At 41.3% G+C, this 15,033-nt stretch overlaps 1 protein-coding gene across 1 annotated transcript in view; it reads left to right on the forward strand.

Moving 5' to 3' along the window:
- The window catches only part of Msh4 (mutS homolog 4), a 43,583-nt gene that overhangs the window by 3,347 nt on the left and 25,203 nt on the right, over positions 1-15,033 (forward strand). Inside the window, exons 3-10 of the mRNA XM_041658360.1 lie at positions 132-242; positions 2,708-2,823; positions 4,715-4,888; positions 6,792-6,964; positions 7,719-7,786; positions 10,371-10,445; positions 11,994-12,058; positions 13,405-13,574. Of these exons, the coding sequence (XP_041514294.1) occupies positions 132-242; positions 2,708-2,823; positions 4,715-4,888; positions 6,792-6,964; positions 7,719-7,786; positions 10,371-10,445; positions 11,994-12,058; positions 13,405-13,574 (952 nt within the window). The remainder of the gene's footprint in view (positions 1-131; positions 243-2,707; positions 2,824-4,714; positions 4,889-6,791; positions 6,965-7,718; positions 7,787-10,370; positions 10,446-11,993; positions 12,059-13,404; positions 13,575-15,033) is intronic.

Raw genomic sequence — 15,033 nt, forward strand, 5'->3', positions numbered from 1 at the left:
TTAATACATTGAATTAGGACTTTTGGAGTTTATCTGCACATCTTAACAATTTGGTTCTTAGAATAATGCAGAACTGCTTTGGAAACTGTTCTTTGCCTACGTTTAGAAAATGATTATTTTAACATTTTCAGGTGATCACTAAGCTCAAAGTTTTATCACCTTTGGAAATAATAATGTCAAATACTGCTTGTGTTGTGGGAAATTCAACCAAGTTGTTTACGCTGGTCACAGAAAATTTCAAGGTAAGGAAGTTTTCATTCTGGTAGCATTCAAAATTTAGATTGCATTTCATGATATTATAAAAAGCAGCTGTTTGACTAGCTATATATTTAAGGTCCCAAGATAGTCAATTCATACAAATTGGAGTCTAATATATTACTAAAAATCATAAAATTTATTGAGAATACCCTCTATTTGACACCTGCATTCTACTTTAAGCAAAACAGAAAAATGTATTTGGTAGTTAAGAGGTGTTCTCATCTGATGTCTGTTGATGTGGTATAACACGGACAAAAAGCTCCTTAGGGGAGGGAGCAGAAAACTACTTCAGTTAACGACTGCAAACTACAGACCAGGGGTGGGGGCAGAGGCAGGGGGACTCTGTGAGTTCTAGGCCAACCTGGTGTACATATTGAGGTCCATGACATCAAGGCTTTGTAGAGGGATCCTCCTGTATCACAAACAACCAAACAAACAAAATATTAAAAAATTGTGGGGAACAATCCGTTATCATCAGGACATAAAGACAGGGATTTACACAGCTAGTGGTACTAACAAAATCCTGAAGGAGTAAAGGATCAAGCCATGAAAATATTTCAGACAAAAGTATTACAAGAGAGAAAAATGAATGTTGTATTGTTTTTATTATAACCAAGTCACCATACAGAGAGCTTCTTAAGTCAGGAGCAGTGCGAAGTAGAAGGAGCATGAGCCTCAGAGTGAAAGAAGTTAACTCTGAACTGGATGGCATGTGAAAAGTTACTTGACTTTTCAGAATTTTACTTAGAGAAAATTAGAATAAAGGGACTTGTATACTTATTGTGAAGATGAAATGAGATGCTTATAAAAGTTCTGGCATGTGTGTTCCTGCCTGATGAAGGCTCCGGTAGTCATAACAGAGCATACTCCAGAGTCCACTGTTCCCTTCTTGCTTGTCCATTATTTTCTTGGGGAGAGAAGTGTCTTTGAACCACAGTCTCATTCACTGCAGGCTGGGTAGTTAACTCTTGATCCTCTACCCTCACCTCAGTGTGGGATCACCTGGCTTTATACTCTTTTTTTTCAAAGTAGGTAAATTCTTAGTTCACAGCGTTACTTTTGTTTTCCTCTCTGTTTCATTGAAGAAAGAGAGCCACTGTCATTGGACATGGTGTGCAGGCCACCCTCACCTGTTACACCTACCCTGTTCTGTGCCACGAGGAAGGAGAGAGATAGCACTTACAGCTTCTAAAGACTTTAATGAATCACCACATAAGTGCATCAGTGATCGATTAGGGTTGCAGGACAAGGACTCCAGAGCTAGTTTCTCCTGGCAGCCTCAGGCAGGGACAGAAGCGGGTTTATAAGCACAAAAGTCACAAACATTTGTTGCCAAGTTACAGTTACAATTTTCACCAATCAGGATTTAAAGGTTAGGGGCTTCCTTGAGTGTGTTTATCTTTGTCAACTGATCTACAATGTAAACTTCCCAGTCCAACCAATCAGATTCATTTGTTCCTCTGTTTCTAGAGACAGCCATAATGTTTGTAGAGAGCTAAAGACACACAATGACTATTTCTGTGGTTTAGGGAGGAGGGGGTCAGTTACTGGAAGTTACAGCTCCCCTACGGCTTGGGAACCTGAACTTTGTTTTACCCTACATGTAAAATGGAGTCTGAAGTCAAAATGGCAGCACTTAGGCCAAGGTGCTTTTGCTCCCTTCAGACTGAACAAGGACATCTAGTCTCAAACAAAACTAAGCAAACAGTAAGATACCCAGGAGCTACTGCATTACTTTGAATCATGTGCCCATGTAGATTTGATGGTGGAATTGATGCAATTCCATCATGGCACCGCCTAGGTCTAAGGGTGGGTGTGCCTTTCCTCAGTTAACTTGGAGAGGACCCGAAAAACCCATGTAATGTTTCTGTGGGATCCAGTTCCTAGATGCCAGAGACTCTCATGCTTATTGTTTTATTATAGTTCTTAATATATTCAGTTAAGTTCGTGAAAGTAATTTCCAATTGAGAATTACAGATTGTACTGTCATTCACACAGAAAGATGGACAGCCATTTTCTTTCTTTCTTTCCTATTTGTTTTCAAGATAGGGTCTCACTATATAGCTCTAGCTGTCCTGGAATTGACATTGTAGACCAGGCTGGCCTCCAGCTCACAGAGATCTACCTGCCTCTGCTTTACAAGTGCTGGGATTAAAGGTGGATACCACTACTCTCGGCTTCCATTTTCATTTTATAAATGAGAAAAACTCATTTAAATATTGGAAACATTACATATTGGGAAGGTGTTTAATAAACCAGAGTTATTTTTGTACAGGTCATTTTGTTTTTAAGACAAGGTGTTACTCTACTTTGAACTCATGAAAATCCTCCTGCCTCAGCTTCTCCGTGTTGGGATTCTAGGTCTGATCCACTAGGCTTAGGTAAGAAATCGGTATTGAACAACAACATGACATTTAATGATTTATTTTAAAATTAAAATCTCTTTCAGAATGTTAATTTCACTACAGTCCAAAGGAAATACTTCAATGAAACAAAGGGCTTAGAGTACATTGAACAGTTATGCATCGCTGAGTTCAGCTCTGTCCTGATGGAGGTGCAGTCCAGGTGAGCTGCAGCAGGTGCTCGCTCCTCCCCGGGGATCTCTCTGTGTCCTGATGGAGGTTCTGTCCTGATGGAGGTTCTGTCCTGATGGAGGTTCTGTGCTGATGGAGGTTCTGTGCTGATGGAGGTTCTGTCCTGATGGAGGTTCTGTCCTGATGGAGGTTCTGTCCTGATGGAGGTTCTGTGCTGATGGAGGTTCTGTCTGGATGGAGGTTCTGTGCTGATGGAGGTTCTGTGCTGATGGAGGTTCTGTCTGGATGGAGGTTCTGTCCTGATGGAGGTTCTGTGCTGATGGAGGTTCTGTCCTGATGGAGGTTCTGTGCTGATGGAGGTTCTGTCCTGATGGAGGTTCTGTGCTGATGGAGGTTCTGTCTGGATGGAGGTTCTGTCCTGATGGAGGTTCTGTCCTGATGGAGGTTCTGTCCTGATGGAGGTTCTGTGCTGATGGAGGTTCTGTCCAGGTGAGCTGCAGCAGCTCTCTGAGTGCTCGCTCCTCCCCGGGGGAATCTCTCTCTGTCCTGTACTTGCTGTGTTACTGTCATCTAGAAAATGGCCTGGCCCACAATGCACATCTAGTTATTACCGAAATACATTTTTGTACAAGGTATATATTTATGATTTAATCATATTTAGATTATATATTGTAATTATATATTTAGATTTTTTCCAAATGAGTTATAATTTATTGCTTTGATAATAGCTGCTCATTTACCTCATAGTGAAAATCTTAATTAACTATAGGATGCTAGGAATTTGAGTCCCCGAAGAAAAACACAGTTAGCCAGACATGGAGGCCCATGGTTGTGATCTTAGTTAGTACTCTAGGGGGCTGAGGCAGGAGGATTGTTGCGAGTTTGAGGTCAGTTAGAGCTATACAGTAAGTTCCTGGCTAGTCAGGCCTACAAAGTGAGACTGTCAGCCAGCCAGTGATGCCACATTCCTTTAATCCCAGCACTCAGAAGGCAGAGACAGGTGGATCTCTGAGTTCAAGACCAGTCTGGTCTACAGAGTGAGTTCTAGGACAGCCAGGACTACACAGAGAAACCCTGTCTTGAAAAAAAAAAAAAAAACAAAAAGAAAAGAAAAGAAAAACAAATTACTGTTATTCTCTCTCCCCCTCACTCATTTTCTTTTTCCTCCCCCACCCACTCCATCTCACTCTGTATCCCTGACTGGCCTGGAACGTGCTGTGTAGACCATATTGGCCTTGCCCCTTCAATGCTGGGGTTGGAGACATTCACTACTCTGTCTTCTGATAAGCAGTTGCAAATGATGAACTTGAGAACACTGCTCTTTATAGCTGAGCGTGGGGCCCAAGCCTCAGCATTTGGAAAGACGATGCTCAAAGATTATGGTAGATTCCAGACAGTCCTAAACTAGAGTAAGACTGCTTCAAAAACAAACAAATATTTGTCCATTGCTAAATCAGTTTTATAAGATTATTTAGTTTCCAAAATTGGCATTCTCGATATTTTTTTCTCTTTGGATTTAAGAAATCCTGTCTAAATGTTTTACATTTTCCTAATATCAAGGTGAATTGAATATCTCTTTCTGCTATCCTGAGTTTACACTGCTGTGCTGTGCTCACTCACAGGTGTCCCTGCTGTGCTGTGCTCACTCACAGGTGTCTCTGCTGTGTTGTGCTCACTCACAGGTGTCCCTGCTGTGCTCACTCACAGGTGTCCCTGCTGTGCTGTGCTCACTCACAGGTGTCCCTGCTGTGCTGTGCTCACTCACAGGTGTCCCTGCTGTGCTGTGCTCACTCACAGGTGTCCCTGCTGTGCTGTGCTCACTCACAGGTGTCCCTGCTGTGCTGTGCTCACTCACAGGTGTCCCTGCTGTGCTGTGCTGTGCTCACTCACAAGTGTCCCCACTATGCTCTGCTTACTCACAGGTATTACTGCCTCGCAGCTGCTGCAGCCTTATTAAAATATGTTGAATTCATTCAAAATTCAGTTTATGCACCAAAATCACTGAAGATTTATTTCCAAGGTAGTGAACAGACAGCCATGATAGATTCATCATCAGCCCAGAACCTTGAATTGCTTGTTAATAACCAGGACTACAGGTAAGGCAATCTGAGTTCTTATAAAATGTTATCGATTTCTGTGACTAGTTACTTGAAAGTTTGAATTAAATTATGTTATTGGTGGAGAAATAGTAAATAAGCATTTTAAATTTCTGGTCTATTGTTGCTGAACCCAGATTTTCCACAAATCAGGTCTTCAAAAGAATTACGTTAACTAAACAACAAAACTCAACCCTTCAGTTGCTGAGATTGGGTGAGGGACACAAGCAAAGCAGATAAACAGATGCCTGTGTGAGCACGGGTTCCCAGGACGTGGCTGTGCAGGGCCTGATCACTGTCTTGCGCTATCTTTAGCCATTAGCAACCACCCCTTGCCTGCCTCTGTACTGTAGCACCCTGTGAGGAGCAGATGAAAGCCTTTGGAATGTAGGAACTGTATTTTCTACCAACCCAAAGGCCAAGGTCATAAGATATCATCTGAGTCCTGTGGCTGAAATGTCTGCTTTGCTGTTTTCCTACTGTGCATCACCAGTGTATCAAAGTGCCCCGATTTAGGACCTTCTTTGTTCTGTTATAATAAAAACTTTACGAAACTGTATCTGTGTTGGAATGTGGAGTTTGGGGCCTAAATCTGCATTCCTGGGTCATGGTCACTCCCATTTGGCTCTAGAATAAACCATCTCTTCTCCCCTGTGAAGTAAGAGTTATACATGCGCAGAAGCTCATGGCCACGAGTCAGGAGGAAACAGATGGGTTTACGTTTAGCCTCTTGGCACCACTGGCCTGTTGACGAAATTGCTCTACACTGCTTCTCTGTTACCCTTCGTGTGTTATCAGAGCATGGAAAGTCAATGACCAACTCTGGTATTTATTTTTTTGTTTTACATTGGTTAAATTTTGTGTGTGTGTGTGTGTGTGTGTGTGTGTGTGTGCGCGCACACGCGCACGTGCACATGTATGATCTCACACATTTTAATGTGTGTATAAGTCATAGGACAAGTTACAAGAGTACCAACCATGTCTCCTTTTTCCACGTGGGCTCCAGCAATCAAGCTCAGGTCACCAGTCTTGGCGGAAGGCACCTTTACTCACTGAGTCACACTTTACTCACACCAGACCAAGATCATTTTTATATATTTAACATTATTGTCTGTCTCTCCCTACTCTTTGTTTTGCCCTTAGTCATTTCAGTAGGTTGATAAAAATTATTGGCCATCAACCACTGGCTTGGCTAGGGTTTTATTGCTGTGAAGAGACACTATGACTACAACAACTCTTATAAAGGAAAACATTTAATTGGGGTGAGTCACTTGCAGGTTCAGAGGTTTAGTCCTTTATCATCATGGCAGGACATGGTAGCATGCAGGTGGACATGGTGCTGGAAGAAAAATCCTACATCTTGATTTGTAGGTTACAGGAAGTAAACTGTGGCGCTGGATGTAGCTTGAGCATGGGAGCCCTCAAAGCCCACCCCACAGTGACGCACTTCTTCCAACAAGGCCACACCTATGCAAGAAAGCCACACAATTAGGAACCATGGCTGCCTTGTGTGCTCAGGCTTAGCATAGCAGATATTGTTGATTCTTATTAATCAGCTGTGGTTCAGTGATGTCATACTTGGGATCAAACCAGATGTACACTATACCTCTAGTACCAGCACTTAGGGGGTAGTTCGAAGGGTCATGAGTTCAAGACCATGCTGTGGTGTGTTACAAGTTCAAGGACTGTGTATGCTACTGGAGATCCTGTCTAATCAATAAAACACAAAAAATTGTAGGGTTTAGGCCTTAATTCAAATTTATTGAATTAGTAATTTGTCTGTATAATAAATTTGTTAATCACTGATATAGATTCTAGGATTATTTAATTACCAAGTTAAAACGAAATTTTCTTGGATTTTTCTTTTTCTCCTTAATGAAATTTCCAACTTGTCTCTTGGAAGGAACAATCATACTCTCTTTGGTGTTCTAAATTACACGAAGACGGCAGGAGGGAGCAGAAGGCTGCGCTCTAACATCCTGGAGCCCCTGGTTGATGTGGAGACCATCAACATGAGGTTGGACTGTGTCCAGGAGCTGCTTCAGGACGAGGAGCTCTTCTTTGGGCTCCAATCAGGTAAACGGAGCTTATTATTTGTTTATTTGACTGCAGCCCAGGTTGGTCTTCAAACCCGGACCTTCCTGCCTCCGTCTCCTTCATGTCAGGGTTATAGGCATGCACCACTAAGTCTAGCTTGCCTACAAATTCTATATAAATTATATAATAAAACCATATAATTTAGTATATAAATTATATATTATGTATAATTATAAATAATTTATATTTAATTTATAATTATATTATAATTTCTATAAATAAAAATGCAGTCAGTTTATTTATGCTTTTTTTGTTTAAGTTTCTGAAAGACAAGTCTTAAAGCTGTAAATTCTTGAAAAGTTTTTTTTTTTAATCTTTAAAATGTTTTGTATATGGATGTTTTGCCATGTAGTGCATCTACAGACCTTAATGCATGTCCCCCTGGCCAAAAGGGGAATTCTTTGTCTATTTGGGATAGTGTTTATGTGTGCTACTCAGATAATACATGGACATAGTCAGCTAGCTCATGATCTGTCATGGGCCCAATGCAGGCTGTGACCAGCCATGAGCTAACATTGTCTTATCAGGGAAGGCAGCCATCACAATATCAGGGTCTCCTCTCTGCCCCATGACTGTATAGGACATAAACAATTGACTGGGGCTTGGCCCTGCCTAAGTCACACAGACTTCCGTGTGGCGTAATTGTCTTATGTTGGCTGTGCTCCTGCGAACAACCCAGAGCACCCTCTTTTTGATTGCTCTATGACGGTCTAACGCTCACTTTCTGTTTCAGTCATCTCAAGATTCCTGGATACGGAGCAGCTGCTTTCTGTTTTAGTTCAAATCCCAAAGCAAGACACGGTATGTGCTGCACAGCGCGTGCACTATGTCATTGTGTGAGACACAGCTTGTGCTGTGGACAAATGTCCTGGCAGAGTATCCTCACTGATACCCGGAACAGCTTTATGCCTTAGGGGGCGACTTTTAAAACTTTTGCTTCATATTATAATGTGGTAAAAAGGCATCTTAGGTAGTTGAAGAATTAGTGTATTTAAACTAAACAAATATTTGCTCACATATATAATTTGTATATTTTTCAACCAATTTATAACCTATACTGTTTACCTAATACATAACAAAGTTATGTTAGTTCATACATATATTCTTTATATATAAATACTTATATATATTTCTATATATAATTCAAGATAAACCGAAGAATATTTAATTGAATACATGTATGTTTGTGCACATATACTTGAAAAGGAGCTGTGTACGTTAGTATAACTTGAGTGTGATGGCTTATATTAATATTTGGGGAGTCTCCCTGTCTTTTAGAGAGCAGAGTGAGGTGGGAAATGTTTGCTGCTGACAGGCAGGAGTGAAACCTTTCTAATTCAGTCTGTGCAGTGGAGGGGAGAACCAGACGGCTCTGCAGTATGGCCTGGCAGTCATCTCTGCTCTGTCTGGTCACCTTTGTGTGGAGAGTCATCCTTCCTTCCTTATAGCCTGGGAGTTCTCACAAGCCTGACCATTAGAACCTATACTCTGTAGGAAACTTTAACATCTAAAATGGATGAGGTGTAATTCACAACTTTTATGCCTCTTAACGACTTTGTAAACTATTAGCATACAATTGTTCACTATGTCCCCCTTAGTACCTTTGTTTCTGTGGAGTCTTGAGTGATGTGCTCTCATACCTGATTGTCAGGTAACTTGAATCTGTCCCTCCCTTCTCTGTGAGCAGATACTACAGGAAATACGGTAATTGTCTTCCTGCGTCTAAGACTAGTTTATTTCACTTAATATAATCTCCATTTCATTGATTTTCCTGCAAATTTCACTCATCACCGCTGAATAAAATTCCACTTCTGTCCCAGTTTCTTGGTCTGTTCTACAATAGACACCAGGACTAAGACCACCTTTAGACACCATTGATTTCTCTCCTTCCAGTTTTCATGTTTCATTTGTTCTGTTGTTTGCTGGTCCCACCCTGAACATTGTAATGATGGGAGTGGAAGTCATTTGACAAAAACCCTTATTTTCTAAAATGGATAATTAGTGGCAAAATTGTTCACATTATGGATAATGCCTTAGCTATAGCCCATAATTTTGACTAGCTGTTGTGCAGAGACACCAGGGCCGAAGATTTTACTATTACAGGAGAGGGTAGTCAAGTCAGGGCCACACGGAGACAGCAGGAGAGTGGAGAGGAGCCAGGGAAAAGAGAGCAGAGTAGAGCCTGTGACTTCAGTGCCAGCAAGTCCTTAAAGTAGGGCATCTCTGTGAGGTAAATGCTGAGGCTGGGGACAGGAGGACTTGGAATCTGACTCCTGTGCACCAGCACCAGCCAGACTGTGGAGGAGATGCGACAGCTTGCACTCTTAGTTTGGTTTTATGACTGGCAGATGCAGCATTAGTTGTCCGTCACAGAGGAGTCTTAACACATGCCAAATGTTTTATAACTTTACTTTTTTATTTAGGCCTATACATCTATCTGCATTAATTTGTGTATGTAGAACTAACGGGTCATGATTCTTTCCCCAGATGGATTCATAATTGTGCTGTTCTTTTCCTGTTGAACTGTACTGAATTTGGCCATAAGTCCAGTTGTTGTATGTGCTGGACTCCATTTCTAGACTCCCACTATGCTACCTACACTTGGCCTCTCATCTTCTGCCCTCCTTCCCTCTACTGATAGTAACGATGCTTTATGCGGTTTTGGTTTACTTAGTTTTGATCTTCGGTTTAGTGTCAGGAATCCATTGTAAGAGAATATGAGTCTACATCTTAGGAACTACAGACATTCATGATGTTTCTTGCACACTGGGTCTTCTGTTTGCAATCCAGGTCCTTTGTAATGAGAATTCAGGTGAGGGCACCTCAGAAATGAACAGCCGCACATAAGTTCAGTGCATCGTAATTGTGACATCTTAAACCTGTGTCCTGTCGGTGTTAAATCTGCCCGTGCTCTAGAGAGTGTAGTTTAATTTCTATGAAGCTTAGCTATAACATTTTATATGCTATATTCTGAAAGGCTGTTATTAATTTGAGATTAATAATGTTGAAATTGCTAAAATTATTTTCTTGCCCAACAGGAACCAATGGGGGAAATTGTTCTGAGTCAACTGGGAAGCTGAGATTGAGCCTGTTTACAGGAAGCTTTGTGCCCTCATTCAGTTCATGTCAGTCTCCTGCCGCTGCGGCTACTGCAGTCTAAACTGCACCAGAGTTGCTGCAGTAGAGTGAAGGTGGTACAGTGGTGTGACCTCTCACCAGATTCAGGAGACCAGTGTGTTGGGTTTACCGTGTGGCCCTGTGGGCTGACATCCCAGCTTGACTGATTTAACACAGCTATGGGATATTGTTGGTAGGAGTTGACCAAGAAAAAAACCTATCACTGTATTGAAATGAGGGCTGTTCACATTGTCTTTTATCTTGACAGGTTAATGCAGCTGAATCAAAGATAACAAATTTGATCTACCTGAAGCATACTTTGGAACTTGTGGATCCTTTAAAGGTAAATTCACATGTCTGTTGCACAAAATATATAAAGCATTATTTTTAGACATTTTCTTTAGAAAAAAGTAAACTTGGAAGTTGTCAGAACAGTGTATTTTGTCTCTTACATACGTGGACCATACATAGGTAAATGCACATTGTTGTCCATACTCTTACTGACCCATTTAAAATAAGTTGTAGTATCTAATACTAAATCATGTCTTTCCTATGAGCAAGGATGTTCTCTTCATAACCACAATATATTTATCAGATTTAGAATGCTTAACATTAATGTAACACTATTATTTATCTCCTATCCATTTTTCAGTTAATAATTTTCTCTGTAGTTTTCTAAAATGGTTCTCTCCATAACTATTCATTAATGTCTTTAAACTCTTTTAAAAACATTTTTTATCTATTGAAAAAAATTCATACAATATATTTTTATCTTGTTTTCTCCTTCTTCAGTTCTTCCCAGGTCTCCCCATCTCTCTACCCACACAACTTTATGTTCTTTTTCTCTTAAAAAAAAATCAGAAACAATAGCAAATAAGAAACACACACAAAATTCTCACAAAAAAGAAAACCAAAACAAACAAGCTAAAGACCAGATAAGACAAAAAGATGCCCAAACAAAGCAAAATGAGACAAAAAAAAAGTCTATAAAAATACTGTTGAGTTAGTTTTCTGTTGGCCAGCTGCTCTTGAGTTTGGAGCCTTCCTTGAGGTTAATATACCCAGTGACACTCCAGTGGAGAAAACTGATCTTCCCTTTGCTCGTGGGTATCTGCTGCAGATAGCGTCCTGGTCAGGGTAAGAGCTCACGTCCACCTCCTCAACCTGTGCAGTCCTTGTACATATGGTCTTTGTGAGTCCATATGTATGTCAGTACTGTTGTGTCCGGAACACCCTGCGTTATTGGCTCTTACACTCTTTCCACCTTCTCGTCTGTATTGATCCCTGAGCTGTGAAGGGAGGACTTTGATAAAGACATCCCATTTAGGACTCTCCCCACTCTCCTTTTGTGTTCTGACGAGAGCTGAGAGACCCTGCTCTATGGTGAAAGCAGTATGCCACCAGGAGTCATTTAATCGCTGTTTCTTTAGCAGAATAATAACATTACATCTCCCCAGGCCTGGAACCTATTTGGTAGCAGATTCTTGTCCACTTCCTCAGTGTCAGGAATGGCTGTTGTCTCATGAAGTGGACCTTATACCCAAGTCAGAAAGCGCTTGGTCACTCCCATAGTGGTTGCTACCGTTGTGTCAGTATGTCTTATAGACAGGTCACTTTTGTAGGTCACAGGGCATTATAGATGGGTGATACTGATGACTACCTTTCTCCCCTGGTAGTAGACAGAGTACCTTCCAGTACCATGAACACTGCTCAGTAGGGGGCAAACTTGTAGCTAGGCACCAGCTCAACTTCTCCATGCTCAGTGACACATGTAAGTATTGTCTTCAGCAGTAGATTAGTTTCTCAAACAACATTTGATCAAGTGTTAAATATGAAGTGTTGAATTTGAATAATGCCATGACTTGCTCACTTTTGATTTTGTTTTTTACAGGCCACCTTGAAGAACTGTAGCACACCCTTGCTAAGAGCTTACTATGGCTCCTTGGAAGATAACAGGTCCTGTCACCTGTTAAGAGATTATACTTTTCTTCCCAAATACAACTGATCTTAACAATTGTGTCTTTTATAGAAAAATTATTTGATCTGCGTGTGGTGGTTAGTTGAGTTAGTTTTCTATTGGCCAGAATGAGTTTAATCCTAGCACTTGGGAAGCAAAGGCAGGCAAATCTCTGTGAGTTCAAGGCCAGCCTGGTCTACATCACAAGTTCCAGGCAAACTGGGGCTGCATAGTGAGACCCTCTCTCAAAAAAAATTACTCAAGATTCTTCAAAGTATCCATTAGGTGTCTTACAAGAGTACATGCTAATCCTGTAAGCACAATAATAGAACGGCAATGCAGTGCTATTTGTACTGACAGCCAGTGTTCCCTTTTAGGCCGTCCTCCATGGGGGCACTTTCTGTATCAACTACATCCTTCTTTTCTGTGAAATCATGGAAGACCTAATGAAATAAAAAAAAAAAATCCCAGTAGATAGGAATGTAGGGCAAGTTCTAAAAACAATTAACATTTTTTTTTCTTTTTAATAACTGCCTGCTCCAGTGGGTCTTCCTTCCTTCCTTCCTTTCTTTCTTTCTTTCTTTCTTTCTTTCTGTTTTTAAATGTACATTGGCATTTTGCCATGGATGTCAGGTTCCCTGGAACTGGAATCACAGACAGTTGTGAGTTGCCATGTGGGTGCTGGGAATTGAACCCGGGTCCTCTGGAAGAGCAGCCAGTGCCCTTAACCACTGAGTCATCTCTCCAGCCCCCAATAACATTGTTAATTATTAGCAATAACACCCTGGTTCTTGACCAAACAGGTTATAGGCTCAACAGTTGCCTTGTTGGGTGAAGAGCACCCTCTGTGAGGCCACAGTCTGAACCTGATGGTCAGCCAGCTTAGTGCACTGTGATGTTCCAGAACAGCTGAGACTTGTGCAGTAATTGCTGTGCTTGGTAACTAGTGCTGGTGGGCTCCTGTTCCAGTTCCCATGTCCACAGCATATGCTCAGTCATGTCTCCCTTCCTGAAGGGTCCCTATGCCTTTCCTGAAGGGACCGGCAAGCATATGGAATGAAGGCGCAGGCAGTCCGAATTTTGTCTCATTTCTTTAGGGGTCAGGTTGTACTTGCAGCCATAGTGATCATGTGTAACGTGGGAGATGTTCCCATTAGCAAAGTTTAGTTTTATTTGGTGGTCTCATACTATTTTTGAGTATTCCTAACTGCAAAATAGTTTAAGTTGAGGCAATGATTGCTCTAACCTAGATAAATATAAACATTGATTAAATATTATAAAATACCCCACAACAAAGGTTTGTGTTCATTAAACAGCTACTGTTTTCGTTTTGTCTTAATGCTAGGTTTGGGCTAATACTTGACAAGATTAGAACAGTGATAAACGATGACGCACGGTACATGAAAGGCTGCCTGAACATGCGCACTCAGAAGTGCTATGCAGTGCGCTCCAACATCAGCGAGTTCCTAGACATAGCTCGGAGGACATACACAGAGATAGTGGATGACATAGCAGGTAACTGCTCCAGCATGTCTCACGGCTTTCACTAGTAAAACAGTTTATCACCTGATTTCCATTTTTACTGGCAGTAGAAACTAGTGTTTGTGTGTGTTTACACCTTACTATATAATATATGGAATATATACTTTTAATATATATCTATATATAACATAGTTATATATATATATATATATATATATATAATTTTATATATGTGTAGTGAGGCTAACACACATTATTCTTTAAGAAGCCTCCTTTAAAAACAATGATGTCACCAGGTCTGGTGGCACACACCTTTAATCCCAGAACTCAAGAGGTAGAGGAAACATATCTTTATGAGTTTGAGGTCAGCCTGGTCCACATAGTCAGTTCCAGGCCAGCCTGGTCTACATAGTAAGATCCTGTCTCAAAAGAAAAAGGGAGAAAAAAAAATTGGTGATGTTGAAGTGTTACAGGGTGACATCCTATCCACCGGAAGTTGCTCGAAGAATGAAGACTATTGATACTAAAATGCTCCTGCCAGGGGCTGGCACCCGTTTTCTCAGAGGATGAGCATCTGGGAGCTCTAGTGATTGTTAAGCATGTTTGTTGGACTCCTGTAGCAAGTGAACACTGACCTGTGTCTGGAGTGGTAGTGAAAGGTGAAAGCAGCCAGCATGAGACAAGAGTGCCAGGTGTGCCGGCTGACACAGGCTAGAGCCGTTTGGGAAGAGGGAACATCCACTGACAAGCATGTCCCTACCATTTCCATGGTTGATGGTTGATGTGGGAGGGTCCAGCTCACTGTGGATGGCAGGTGGGCCTTGTTGCTATAAGAAAGCAAGCCGAGCAAGCCGTGAGAGCAAGCACGGGAGCAAGCCACGGGAGCAAGCCGGCAAGACCTCCGTGGTCTTGGCACAGGTCCCACCTAGGGAACCTCCCTGAGTTCCTGCCCGACTGCCCTCAGTGATGGAATGTGACTTCAGAGCTGTCCTTTCTTCTTCCCAAAATTGCTTTTGGTCATGCTGTTTTATCACTGCAGTAGGAACCCTGACTAAGACAGAGTTAAAGGAAAAATTGTTAAGCAGACATGGCCATGGTAAAGATATATGTAACCTCAAGTGCTAAGTGAACTTTCTAGCCCCAAATGGTGAGACCATTGACAAATCAGGAGAGCCAGGAGGAGCTAGTATAGGAACACGTGCTGGTGTTTCACAAGGAATATTCACAATCAAGTGCTAAAGTAGAGGTACAGACTTAGAATTTAGTGTGTGGGACTGACAGAGATCAGAACTACATTCAGATTATCTGATATCTGTTTATTTGGGATACGCTGGTGAGATCGAAGTTGCAGCAATTTGTGACTTCTGTTTTACTACGTAATGGAACTATAATATTCCTAATCAGAGATAAAGAGTTCATGTTCTTTCTTGTTTTAATTTTTACAATTTAGTTTCCTTTAAAAATACATGTCAGAGAATATCTTTTTGTTGTT

Source organism: Microtus oregoni, unplaced genomic scaffold (genome assembly GCF_018167655.1).
Source record: "Microtus oregoni isolate MIOR12 unplaced genomic scaffold, Mior012 000000F_ref0000247, whole genome shotgun sequence".
Lineage (NCBI taxonomy): Eukaryota > Metazoa > Chordata > Mammalia > Rodentia > Cricetidae > Microtus > Microtus oregoni.